The following is a 14,334-nucleotide window of genomic DNA, read 5'->3' as shown; positions in this document are numbered from 1 at the left end:
GAGTATTCGTAATATAAAGCTTTAACAAAGTGCTGGATGGGACAAACCTTCATGGGGGAAGGATCCAAGCAGACAGTAGTTGTCGACAGTGTGAGAAACAAGGCACAGCGACTGACCAGCAGGGGAGATAAACACTGTTACCTCAGTTGTGATACAAGCATGGGGTACTGAGGACCTACACCAGAATACCCCGCCACGCACAACAATCATTCAGTCAGAAATATACTTGGTTCATAATTGGTAGGTTAATTGTTGGTTTTAGTGTTTAGAGCTGACTCTATTTAAGACTCTCAATAAAAGAGTTTTCACATGACAGATTGTCATCCCATTAGGAAAGATCACATTTTACGACTGCTTCAGTTTGCATCCTATGACTTGAGTTTTCACCGCCAAGTGTCTGCTTTGATAGTGGTGTCTGTAGAAAACATGGCCATGACAAAGATAGTTACTTTGGATTTATTGACTGTACATCCTCTGAGAGGTTCTTATTGATCCATGGAAAACAGCCATTATCATGCACAAACACATCCATGCTCTTCCTCTATCACAGTTCATATAAGCTGATTGCAAACACATGTAGTGTTTTATACGTCCAATCAATGTACTGGCTCAGAACAAAGTCTGTTGCTTTCAAATGTCTGTGAGACAAACTTTCTTTCCTAATACCATGAAAAGATTTGAACCCAGATCTTCTACATGACTTACCAACAACTGACCCATCCAGAAACAAACAGGAAACTTATCAAATAGGATTTAATCACTATATACAAAATAATACACGTATCTTCCATGTTCATGCATAGCTGACAAGCACGTTGAAGAAGTGGTAGACCTCCTCCTGGTCATACATGGCCACCACAGTGTTACAGTCCTCACATTTCACAGGGTTATATTTCTTGTCATCGGCTGAGTTCATGTCACTAGGTGTGGATTTGTCTTGTTTCTTCTTCCTCTTTCTCCGCCCCTTTTGTTCTGGGAATTTTAACAGTTCTTCAAAGTCCACTACACAGCTGGTCACAAACATGGCACGGAACTGGTTATCGTAAATGTCATGTCTGGAAAGTAATAAACAGTAATGAATATATCACTTCATTCTCATTCCTCAGGGGCAGGGTAGCCTAGAAGTCAAAGCATTTGCTCATCACACTGAAGACCCGGATTTTGATTACCCATATGGGGAAAATGTCCACCACTGTGACATTGCTGAAATATTGCTAAAAGCAGCTCACTCACTCATATTCCTTATTCAAGTGCAGTTATATGCACTAGCTTCCTCTGTACTGTTTCATAGACATTTGGTGTCAATACCAATTCATTTGTTCAGGTAACCAGCCAATGAGAGGGCAGTAAATAACAAGACAATCAAATTAAACCTCTTTGATCTGACAAACATGATATATTTAGTTCTACAAGGTGGTTTCACTTTGTTGGTGCATGTCATAGTATCTTAGTTGTGTAGATCAATGCTCATGAGTGAGTGAGTTTAGTTTTACGCCGCACTCAGCAATATTCCAGCTATATGGCGGCGGGCTGTAAATAATCGAGTCTGGACCAGACAATCCAGTGATTAACAGCATGAGCATCGATCTGCGCAATTGGGAACCGATGACATGTGTCAACCAAGTCAGCGAACCTGACCACCCGATCCCGTTAGTCGCCTCTAACAACAAGCATGGGTTCCTGAAGGCACATTCTAACCCGGACCTTCACGGGTTCAATGCTCATGATGTCAATCACTGGATTGTATGGTCAGACTTCCTAAAAATGGGCTTTGTGGAGTATGGCATTAAACAATATACAAACAAATATGAAAATCATAAATGCACAGTTTGCTAAGCATTCTGAACATAACACCTGTTAAATACAGCAAGTTGAGGGCAGTTACATCACCTACCTCTGACAATCCCGACACAGCGTCGTCATGCAAGCTGGACAGTTCAAGACTGCATCACTCCGAGAAATGTTTTTCTTCTTGTTTCCCTGACTCGGATCCTCGTGGCCCTTGGGACGATACTTCTGTCGCTGCTTCACCACCCACCTCTCATCCTCATCATCCATGTTGGGGTCATACAGAAGGTCATCGTCAGTTGGGATTGGGTGCTTCTTCTTGGCATCTGAGACTGGCGGAAAGATATATATATGCTCAAGATCTCTATAGATAATGATCCAATGTTCATAATTAATTTTTTTGAAACATACACAAAATTTGACAGTGTCCAAAAAGTAACTTGAATAAAGAGAGAAAAGAATTTCTGACAAGACAACTGTTTCAAAATGAGGAAAGTCACCACTTTGATTTGTTTGAATATCAAACCTACCAATAAAAACTAACAGACTGCTATAAATGCCTGTCCTATGATCATGATACACAATCAATCGGCAACAGGCAACGATAATGTAACCAAAATCGGAGAAAGAGCATCATAAATATGAGAGCAAGATGCTGAAAACATGGAAACAAGAAGGAAGTCATGAGGATCAACAAACGGAGTATATTTACAAATTACATCTTCCAGCAATAATAAAACATAGTCAAACTTCAATAAGTAAGTGCGTCTGGTTTTATGCCACTTTTAGCAATATCTTCATGAGAGACACAAGAAATTGGTTTCACACATGTACCCATGTGAGGAACCGAACCCAGATCAATGTTAAGTCACCCAATCACTCCCTTCAGAAAGACTTTCTAACCCACCTCCTTCATTGTCTTCTTCATCAGAGTCAAAGTAAATGTTGTCATAGAACTTGGTGGGCTCGGACTGCCCCTCGCTTCCAACTTCAGTGGTTGAACAATGGGGTGTAGCCTCTTGTGAAACTCCATTAACTGGTGGAAAATATAGAAATTTCTCAATAGGAAACATCACATTTTGAGCTCATATGTCAATGTCAGGGATGTGAATGGGTATGAGTGAAAAAAGAGGAAAATGAGCCGGGGTCTTGGGGGCGATTCACAAGAATGACCCCAGTGTGATCGAATCCACGGAAACTTCTCATCCCTGCAATGTCATGGGATCACAATTACCACCAGCAATTTCTCATCCAAAACAGGGCCTATTAAAATATTAAAACATGCAATCAGTCACTTTCAACATGGTTAAGATAGACAAACCAATGATCAGTGATGAATCACTAAGATAGTAGCAATCCTTTTTATTACTGCTGTTTGGGTATGTCAAGTTCCTTTTGAATTCAAACTATTAACATGATTAAGAGAAATGATTGGTCTCTCTTTCCAGGCCATATCAGTCATGAGTAATTATACTGGTTAAGCATATGTAAATATTTCTTGTTGAAATAAAACTATAAACATGATTAAGAAAATAGATTGGTCACCTCTACTCAAAAGTTTTCTTTCTGCTTCAATTGCTGCAACAGTTTGCAGAACTTCTTCATTCATTTCACGCTCAAAGTCATCTTCTTGTTCCTTCTGTGGTTTCTGACGGTAACGCTGAAGACGCTGCCTCTCCTCAGGTGATGCGAGGAGGAGAGTATCAAGTTCATCTTCAGAGCTGAAATTGAAGAAACAGAAATTTCATGGCACTTAATTCTTATTGTTGTAAACAATGTAGACCAGAGGGAAAGATTTCCGCCCGTAACCCCCGTGGTTTTTACCATTCTATGCCTAAAAGATTTATAGTAAGAATAGATATTTTATATAGAAAACCTATCCTATCCCTAACCCTAACCTAATGTTAAATCTAAACCTAACCCTAACACCTTGAAATATTCATAATAAATAGAATACATTTCAAGCGGGGGGTTACGGGCGGAACTATTACCTAAGTGGTGATGTATGGAAATTCAGTGGACTACATACTTGAAGAAACAAATGCCGAATGGGGGTATGTAAAATTATTGAGGCACATGGACTTTTATCACTGTCGACAGGCTAATGTTTACCTTTCTGCTCTATCAACATCGCTATCGCCGCCGAAATCAAGGAAATCGGAGTCCTCGTCCTCATACATATTTGCAACTAAAAACAGGACGAGCTATATGATTCAAACGTACAGAATGAATCTACACAGCTAGGGCGACGTTTTCAAGACGATTCTTAAGGGCGCAGCCATCTTGTTTATACCAGGAAGCTCCTCACAGCAGTATAGGAATCGGAATGAAAAACGATGTTTCAGATTTGTACCTTACCAAACTGAGTTGTCTCCCTTTATCTACGTCAACGACAGCCGTCACGATTCACATTTTTCCTTGACTGACATTTACCCCCAGAACTTAAGTGTTCTTATCTAAATATATATAAACTGAAACTTAATTTCGGATCTAGATCTGAGAAAGACTACCTCTTTTCCTAACTGGTGTCTGAATGCCAAGATCAGGTCCCCCATGTACGACATACTGTACATAAAAATACTTTATCCATGCACTCAAAAACTATATGTTCACCAAATCCATTTTCGTTCTTACAGTGAATTAGTGAATATCAAGAACTGGTACACACTATGTACACTGTATACCATTTGTACTTATTTGTCTACTGAGATATAATATTTTATTAATGTATACATTGCATAAATATGAATCCTTTAATTCGAAACAATATATAGATAGACAGACTGACAGACAGATAAAGAAACCCGCAAAATAATTACCCAACACTAATATATAAAAGGATGAAGCTCAACAGTGTACAGAAGTACATATATACATATGCCTAGGTAGATTCGTGTTGTGTCATTATTTTGTGGATTTGTTTACATAGAGAGAGAGAGAGAGAGAGAGAGAGAGAGAGAGAGAGAGAGAGAGAGAGAGAGAGAGAGAGAGAGAGAGTATTAATAGTTAAAAGTATGGATGATACAAATATAGCATTAATATGCCGGCTCTAAGTAAATGGATAAAATAGAAAAAGTATAATACTTTATGGATAACAACAACGTGGAAGTTGTAATCCACAAAGTATTATATCTATGCCTTTTCTATTATATCCATCAACTTCTAAAATACCAATCAAACAGATCTAAGTAAATGTTAAAAGCGGACGTAAAATATATGTTCCATGTACGCAAATACTTGGGACAGCGACATAGTATAATCCTCTATTCGGTGCAACTGTTTGATGTACTCGAGAAATAAAACCATTTACGTGGCAGCTTCAAGAAAATAATAAAAGCGGGCGTAAAATATGACAGATATGCAAATATTTAGCTACAGCGACATCTACGTTTATTTATAGATTTGAAAGGAATTATTTCATTGGTCGATATTTATGCAACAGGTGCGATGGTGTACTCTGTTGTTAGTCTTGAATAAAGAATAATTTATCATTACTGATTCATTTGGAGACAATGAACGCTATATGTTGAGATGATCTAATAAATTGTTTCCTCAGAAAGCTATTATCATACGGGAAACGAAAATAGAAGACGAACATCGACCTGGGGCGACCGAACCAATCAGATCTCTCGTATCAGATTAACTTTGGCTGCCCATCTCTCATATGGGACGAACACTTTAAAGTTTGAAACATCAACGAGGAAAGGTACTGATCCTCGTGTTATAATGAATGGATACTGTATGCCAGGGTCTTAGTCTCGTGGATTATGGATAGAGCACCACGGAAAATACTTCGTTCTCCTTCTCTGAAGAGGAAAAATAAACAACAACCATTGAACCAAAAAGTGAGTAGGCCTATTTGCCATGTCAATTTCACCCACTTGAACTATCCTACGTGTGTCCTACATGAAAGCCAGTACCACACCTGTCACGCGAGACAGGTGAAGGGATGTCAGTTGTAGATTTCATGGTATGAATTTATTATTATCTCTCAGTTTTAGGTGTAACTCGTACAAGCAGTGGCAAAAACGTGGTAACGTCATCTTGGTTGAAAATTTCACCAGAGTTTGACTAAGACAGTTAAAGCTCTCAGTATGTAAGAACCTGAAGGTGCTGTCAAATTTAAAATTCTGATTGTTCGTATTAGGGTATAAGTCACACGACAGAATATGGAACAGAGATATATACAAATAATAAACAAATGGCGATACTTATCACTTGAATTGGCTCTCATTCAAATCATTTCACCTTTGATTCACGTGGTATCACACAGTACAATTGCAGTTTGGCGTCATATACTGCAGTAGGCCTTGAGCTTCTGAGTAACCGAACTACTCACTGAATTTCGTCAGAGATGAGAGACTTGTCATGTAGACCAACCATGTGTGTATCATGAGGTTGGAATGAGAATGCATCTCTGTATTTGTAGTCATGAGATAATTATTCCCATGTCAGCAGATTCAGTGTGAAGTGAGTGCAATCACAGATACAATGATGTGATGTCAGCTTATTTAGAAACAGATATTTAATCATAATAAACTGGCTTGGACTTGTAGCATCAGCAGCACTTGTGATCATTATCATCTAAGCCATTGCTCTATCTTTGACTGAGCAATGACAACAATACACATTTCACCTTAGGTGTGACTAATTACAAGGCTCGTTAATTTTGCCATTGTTATCTCTTTATCCAGTTATCACAAAGATTTCCTTTTTTCCAGTGATTAGATACCCAATTGGTTAGCTCAAATGGATGAATCTATTTATTTGCTTGGCAGAATAATATTAACAGGGAACCAAAAGTTAAACATAGTTGTTTTGCCTTTAATGGACCTCCAACTCCCAGCAATCCAGACTTTATACTTTGATCTAATGTCATGTCAAACATTTCTGGGGGGTCATTAGATTTATAAAGAACATATTTGAGATTTAGGAGAGTTACAATTTATTAAAATCAGTTGTTGATGCAAACTTAAGAACAATTACTGTCTTCTAACTGAAATGTTCAGGGTATTAACTTTGATTGGTGATTATTTATTTGTTTTTCATTGTTTTGCATCTTTTGATAGTCAAGCAGGTATCATCTGACTTGTCAATGTATTGCTAATGGCCCGAAGACTGATGCACCAAATTGATAGTTCAATCAGCTGTTACACTTCTACAAGTTATTGTCAGCTCAACTGAACTCAAAACCAAGGTACATGTGTGGTTTTTTTTTCTGTAGCCCTTTGCCTAAGACTTCTCAGGATGATCATTTTACACGACTACCTGCTGAAAAGCACGCACCCGAGACAGGGGGGCTGTGAAAATTGATCCATCTTGATGCAAATGGCATACATGTTCTTGTGTTAGTGACACTGTATACCAGGATAATCTACTGAGACTATATATTTGAAGGGAAGTATAGATGTTTGCCTAGATACTCATCTCAAACAGGGATCAGACCTTGGAATTATGGAAATTGTCCTTGGCTGAGAAAAAATTCTTTCAGAAATGCAGTAAAGCTCCTCTCCAACCTTGATAGTACTTCTTCTATATCTATACCAAACTTGAAAAATATCTTCAAGACACTTCGGAGGCGACAAGGTAGCCTAGTGGTTAAAGCGTCAAGCCGAAGACATGGGTTTGAATCCCCACATGGATACAATGTGTGAAGCCCATTTCTGGTGTTCCCTGCCGTGATATTGCTGGAATATTGCTAAAAGCGGCGTAAAACCACACTCACGCACTGGAGGACACTTTGGATGCCAGTCAGTCAATGTCCGAAAACATGAACCATTCAGAAAACGTCAATGGGATTTGACAGTTCATCTCAAGAAAATCAACCATGATGAATACCCTTAGCTTTGAGGGTTATTTCTTATCAGACTGAAAATATCTTTATGTCTAAAGTGTAATGTACAATTGTGATTAGTTTCAATGATTCAAACCGATCAAAGTTTGTTGTTTCCTCAACAACTGCAGGGTTAATTAGTTGTATTCATTAACAATTTGTATACTAAAACCCTGCTCATTCCTATCAAACTCTAAATCTCAGTATTACTTTCTTTTTATGTAATATAGGCAGTGGGGTAGCCTAGTGGTTAAGCATTTGCTCGTCATGCTGAAGATCTGGGTTTGAATCCCCACATGATTACAATTTGTGAAGCCCATTTTTGGTGTACTCGTGATATGGCTGGAATATTGCAAAACGCGGCATAAAACTAAACTCACTTTTTTAAACTAAGTAACAAATACATGGCTCACCAATGTTTACTGCAATACAACCAGATTGAAAAAGTATTGTACATCTCCTGACTGTTCTTCCTTACAGGATCAATGTAATGTAAACCACATGTATTCATGTAGGCTAGATAAAACAGAGGAATGTTTAACTTGAATATATCTGGTATTTTATTTCAATGTTGACACATGTTGTAACAAACAGTGGTGTACCAGATAAGCAATGTAAGAAGTTAAGCAAGTGATATAGAGCAAGCTTGCTACCATACATTGATAGTTCCTGATCAGATCAGCTGTGATGGCCAACAGCTGTTGTTACTTGATGGCTGACAACAATCGTGACATAGCCCTTACCTTACTGATTACAATCAGTTGTATTGACAGTAGCATCCCAGGTAAATGGACCCTGGGGCTGTGGTATTACAATGGTGTTGTGTCATCCTCTTTGGTTTTCAGGATATGGCAGTTAAATCAGGGATTGTTTATCCTGAATGAGTGTTTGAAGTTAAAGGGTTGTTGGTGTCCTTGTAGTCTGTTTCCCAGACACTAGTGAATCTGTTCAAAAGAACCAAACTCAAGTCTAGAATGATTGGACAAGTTTAAATTGCCCGATCTCTGAAATTAAGAATCATTGTAGACTCCTTTTGCAATCTTTATGTCTTTGTAGATATATATTTGTAAATAAAATAACTTTATTTTGTTTACTAAATGTAAGGTCAGGGACCTTGAGGATGTTTCCTTTTGTGTTTGAATCTATTTAGAACAAGAATAGTGGACAATTTAGATCTGAGTGACGGAGCTGGGTGTGTTTGCTTTGATCCGTATTTCACTTTCAACGCTGGGTATCACCGCCTCCGTGGTGTAGTGGTTAGAGCGTCTGCCCGGAGAGCGGAAGGTCGCAGGTTCGATCCCCGACCGCGTCATACCAAAAGACGTTAAAATATGGTACTTGTTGGTTCCTGCCTGGCGCTCGGGATTAATGGGTACAACAAGGACTGGTCGGCTCGGAGTCAGTATAATGTGTCTGAGTGGGGTATTCATGCTTCACTGCGGCATGGTATCTCAGTGGGCTAGCACTATAAAACCAGCTTAAGTCTGGGCTAGTACAAGCAGCCGCACATACACATACACACGCATACACGTCGTCATATGAGCGAAATATTCTCAAGCACGAACTTAAACCCAATTTCACGTCACCTCACCTCAACGCTGGGTATCAACTTTTGGAAGGCCAAAATTGTTATGTATCGTCCTTTTTATCCATCATATCTACATTTTCTTATCATATACATCGTGGAACCATATGCCACCATATTGGTTGTCAAGTGACTTTACACTGTCCTTTCAATATTGAAATAAGTTGTGATAGTGCCAGTTCTCAGCTATCCTTGTGTACCATTTCAAATGGAACTGAGAGCATCTTATACTCAGGATGACAAATTGTCCAGTTGAACATTCTCAGATTGACATAATTCCATTGAGTGCTCTCTTGTACAAAGCTATGAATTTATTGTTCATCTTGCCTCACTAGTATTCAGAAGAGGCATTTTGATTGGTTGTTGATTTCAAGCTTATGATAAAGTGTGCAAATTTCTGTGTTAGTTTAGTGATAAGGCTAACACTATAGTGGCATTGCTCAGAACCAAAGCTATGGTGGCGAATTGGCTCCAGTATAGGTCACAGTGTAGAACATGGTAGATTGGGGATCTAACACTGGAAAATAAAGAATGTCTTTGGTAGAGTGAGTGAGTTTAGTTTTACGCCGCTTTTAGCAATGTTTGAGCAATATCACGGTCGGGACACCAGAAATGGGCTTCACACAATGCACCCTTATGAGGAATTAAACCTGTCGTCTTCGACGTGACAAGCAAATGCTTAACCACAAGGCTACCCCACCGCACTGCAATTGGTAGAGGTTCACCACTGTGGTGAAATCTATGAGCATCAACTCAGTGCAAACAAATGAGTCAGGGGATATATTTTGAAGGGCGACAATTAGATCCATATGTACGTTTTAAGAAACCTCCCGAACACTCAAGACACACAAGAATTACCATATTTCTTTCATGTGTTCTGAGATTCATAAATAACTATTTGATAAGGTCATGTGATAGTGTTTGTTCTTAACTAACATGTTTCCTATTTGATAGAACTGTATGTAGTTATTCTTTGGTTATTCATTTGGTACGTTGTGAAGTTCTGCCGTTTAGTAACTGATGTAAAACTTACAGCACTAATTAACAACCTGATGAAGTGGGTGGCAAGTCATTGCATCATCATCCACTGTCATCCATACACAAAGTTCAACACGATGATATACCAAGAAATAAATTCCATAAATCAAAACTTTGTTGAAATGTTTCCAAAATATGCCATCCTGATTGCTCCCATCATTGAGTCACCTGACCTCTATACCAGTTAGAACATGGAGGGTTGCAGCAATAAAAATGTGGGAAGTAAATGAATTACTTTGATTTGCCCTCACAACTTGCCAAATTGACTAATATTGAAAACACCTGGAAAGATAGTTAAACCGTTCAAGCTCTTTGAGGGAAGTTTGGTCTCTGACAGCTTGGCCTTGGAAACAAATGGTTTCTTGAAGAGGTTGACCGATTCCATTTCCTAGTACTTGTCTCATGCATATTACCCATAAGTACAGGAATATGCCTCTCAGTCTTGGAATTCAAAGGGTCTTTTGAGGAGAAAAAGTTGCTGTAAGGTAATGGAGGCTGTTAGGTACACAGACATAATGAAGTAATGGGAGCCATGTGAAGTGATGGTAAAAGCCGCCAAGCATTAAGCAGGGAAGCTCTGACCTGTCAGTCACTCTCTGCTCTACACGCTACACATGCACCGTTTCCAAGATTGACAAGATGGATTCTAGAATGCACGTTCTCAACATTCTGAGTTATTATGCTGATGAAATGAAACAATGATTTATAAAGGATAGAGTGAGTGAGTTTAGTTTTATGCCGCTTTTAGCAATATTCCAGCAATATCACAGCGGGGGACACCAGAAATGGGCTTCACACATTGTACCAATGTGGGGAATCGAACCCGGGTCTTCGGCGTGACAAGCGAACATGCTTTAACCACTAAGCTACCCCACTGTTCCTATAAAGGATAGAAGTTTCTGCTGGGTGATTCAGCTTTATGTTTGTCAAAAATGGAAATTATAATAATTAATAGGAAGAGAGCTTGTCTGGTCAAATCGTGCAAGGGAAAGAAAAATAATTTTTCTTAACACCTACTGATAGCATGTATGCAGATTCATCCCAGTCAATATTTCCTTTTAGATCAAAGGATATCTTAAACATCGGTTGTGTGGATGGCTGGATTTATATTTTCCTGATTTGCTTTCTCAACAGCAGAATGAATCTGTTATGCATTCAGACTTGACCCTTTCATAGAGGTTTGAAGGTAAAATAGATGTCCAGTAATCCATGCTTGTCTCCCCAGTGGGTGTTCTTGGCAGAATGGGTGTCCAGTAATCCATGCTTGTCTCCCCAGTGGGTGTTCTTGGGCAGAATAGGTGTCCAGTAATCCATGCTTGTCTCCCCAGTGGGTGTTCTTGGGCAGAATGGGTGTCCAGTAATCCATGCTTGTCTCCCCAGTGGGTGTTCTTGGGCAGAATGGGTGTCCAGTAATCCATGCTTGTCTCCCCAGTGGGTGTTCTTGGGCAGAATGAGTGTCCAGTAATCCAGTGGGTGTGTCCAGTAATCCATGCTTGTCTCCCCCAGTGGGTGTTCTTGGGCAGAATGAGTGTCCAGTAATCCATGCTTGTCTCCCCAGTGGGTGTTCTTGGGCAGAATGGTGTGTCCAGTAATCCATGCTTGTCTCCCCAGTGGGTGTTCTTGGGCAGTGGTGTCCAGTTCCATTTGGTGGGTGTTCAGGCAAATGGGTGTCCAGTAATCCATGCTTGTCTCCTTGGGCCAGTGGTCTCCCCAGTGGGTGTTCTTGGGCAGAATAGTAATCCATGCTTGTCTCCCAAGTGGGTGTTCTTGGGCAGAATGAGTGTCCAGTAATCCATGCTTGTCTCCCCAGTGGGTGTTCTTGGGCAGAATAGGTGTCCAGTAATAGAATGGGTGTCCAGTAATCCATGCTTGTCTCCCCAGTGACTTGGATTACTAACGAAACCCTGTCTTAATCATAATTTAGAAGCGCACCATAAATTAGTGATCTAACCTTGTGTATTGTCTGAGTAAATAGTTTTAATACAATATTTACGATGGCACAATTTTCATATCAATAATCATCAATAACTCTTCTCATCGACGGCATTTCCGATTATTATTCTTTTTAGCCAGCCCTAACTTGAAGTACGTTAAATATGCACATGATTAGATGGTGAATGAACAACAAGAACCTGACAGTACTCAGTCAGTCTCATCACTGTCAATGTGATGCTCTTTTAAGTATATTTTGCACATGGTTAAATGGTGTACACCTGTGCAACATGTCACTGGTGAACTTGCGCTGTTGCTGTGGTGAATCTCTATAAGTTCTGGAAATTGATATAGCTTGAGGTTGACAGGTGCTCTCTCATTGTGTTGAGTGATGTTAGCGGCACAGGTTCAGTGTCCACCAGGGTACATAGAGTTTAGCTGGTGATTGATCATGCTGTCGTCTGGAGACATTACATCATCATATTTGATCAGCCACAAAATTGAGCAACCTTACAAGTGAAGTTTGACCTTCAACCTGTACCTGTTGCCATTTTGCGCATCGATGATCCTTGTCCAGAGGTAGCTGATGTGGCACACAGACATCGTCCAATAGGAGGTCACCATAGGATGTCGCACGCATCAGAGCTTACACCATGAATCTTCTATCTGTCTGTCATTGATGTTTATTCATTCGTGGGCATGCTTGTCTCACGACATCATATCGGTGTGGTCCATAAACTTTTTGTTGTCTATAAATCCTGTCAGGGATGGCAGTTGTGTTGTTTATTGGTCGCATGTTGCTGTAATTGAATAAATTACATGAACCAAATAATCTGCTTTGAGGCTGATGTAGTAGATGTGTTCTTAGTTGCACTTGAATTGATTTTCCGCAATAATCTTTCATATTGTGTTCATTATGATATTTGCTGCAGAACTGTTTTCTTGAGTACAGAATATTAGCTTTATTCCATGATATCTAAATATTGGCCATACCTATATATATATATATATATAACTTTCTGCCTGGAGTTTGGGAGGTGAGTGGTTCATTCCACTGCCTGCATTGTAGAAAAAACATGTTAAAAGTTTTCAGAGGCCCAGATAAGCTGCGTATCCGGGTAAAATATGCATAGAAAATTTCCAATTACGCATTGAAAAATAGTTGTTGCGTACCAATTACGCATTTAAAATGTTACATACACAAAAAGTTTAAAACAAATGCTTACGGAATATATTTATAAAAATCGCTTGCATAATGAAAAAGACCTCGATTGCTATCAATTTGTACTGTTAGTATAGGATGAGTGATTTTTTATGAAATCATTTCCATTTTATTTAAGTTGGTATTGATTAGGTATATGACATTAGGCAGAAAATACCTGCTTAGTAAACTTACACAATGACATAATACTTAGGTGAGTAAAATGAATGAAATACGCACATATTTAAAAGCAGTGGGTAACGGAAAATGAAATACCCACTCAACATTCATAATACCCACTCCAAAAGAATACAGTGGGTACAGTACCCACATGAGCTAAATCTTATCTGGAGCTCTGTAAAAGTTTGGTACAAGTTGTTACCTAGTACAGGGATTAAACAAGGACTCACAAGTGTGAGGTGGGGTATCCATGTTACACTACGACATGGTATCTCAGTGGGCTAGCACAATAAAACTGACAACTCCTGACAATTACTATCAGCTACAGACACTCACATGCTTGTTTCTCTGTAAGTGCTGGGGCAGTGGGTTAGCTTAGTGGTTAAAGTGTTCGCTTGCCATGCCGGCGACACTGGTTCGATTCCTTACATGGGTACAATGTGTGAGGCCCATTTCTGGAGTCCACTGTCATGATATTGCTGGAATATTGCTAACAGCGGCATAAAACCATACTCACTCAAGCATTCACTATGTAAATGCAATACTCTTGAATGTTGCACCTCACCTCACCTCACCTCACCTCACCTCACTATCGTGTCATGCAGGCTTTTCAAACTGCTCCTTTGGCATGACTTTTTCACTGTTGGCTACTGGAGACCTGGTTGATCATGTAATTGTCCCACAGTTGGTAGACCACTGTTGTTTCTTTAAATCAACAATGGTGTGACTAGTGACTTGATAATTAATGGTTGTGTGTGGTACAGCAGTATTTGAATT

At 39.3% G+C, this 14,334-nt stretch overlaps 2 protein-coding genes across 2 annotated transcripts in view; one reads left to right on the top strand and one right to left on the bottom strand.

The window, feature by feature from the left end:
* Positions 1–442: 442 nt before the first annotated feature.
* On the bottom strand, positions 443–4,087 carry LOC124261591 (E2F-associated phosphoprotein-like). Its single transcript, XM_046695917.1, has 5 exons — positions 3,901–4,087; positions 3,334–3,509; positions 2,696–2,824; positions 1,895–2,120; positions 443–1,055 (listed from the first exon to the last, which is right to left on the bottom strand). The coding sequence occupies exons 1-5, from the start codon at positions 3,966–3,968 to the stop codon at positions 794–796; spliced, it is 861 nt and encodes a 286-aa protein (XP_046551873.1). The 5' UTR covers positions 3,969–4,087; the 3' UTR covers positions 443–793.
* A 1,182-nt stretch (positions 4,088–5,269) lies between these two features.
* LOC124261544 (mitogen-activated protein kinase-binding protein 1-like) overlaps positions 5,270–14,334 on the top strand; it is a 118,083-nt gene continuing 109,018 nt past the window's right edge. Inside the window, 1 exon segment of the mRNA XM_046695859.1 lies at positions 5,270–5,633. Coding sequence (XP_046551815.1) covers positions 5,556–5,633 — 78 coding nt within the window. The 5' untranslated portion in view covers positions 5,270–5,555.

This window comes from Haliotis rubra, unplaced genomic scaffold (assembly GCF_003918875.1).
Source record: "Haliotis rubra isolate DU_JTF1 unplaced genomic scaffold, ASM391887v1 Scf80, whole genome shotgun sequence".
In the NCBI taxonomy this organism is placed as follows: domain Eukaryota; kingdom Metazoa; phylum Mollusca; class Gastropoda; order Lepetellida; family Haliotidae; genus Haliotis; species Haliotis rubra.
Note: the sequence above shows the minus strand (reverse complement) of the source record. Positions and strands in the feature narration are given on the sequence as shown.

Excerpts from the sequence above, each read along its gene's own strand:
- LOC124261591 (XM_046695917.1), bottom strand. The coding sequence starts at position 3,968 with ATGTATGAGGACGAGGACTCCGATTTCCTTGATTTCGGCGGCGATAGC. Across the intron at positions 2,121-2,695 it reads TGAAGAAGACAATGAAGGAG|TCTCAGATGCCAAGAAGAAG; the intron begins GTGGGTTAGAAA and ends TCTTTCCGCCAG. Across the intron at positions 1,056-1,894 it reads CTGTGTCGGGATTGTCAGAG|ACATGACATTTACGATAACC; the intron begins GTAGGTGATGTA and ends ATTACTTTCCAG.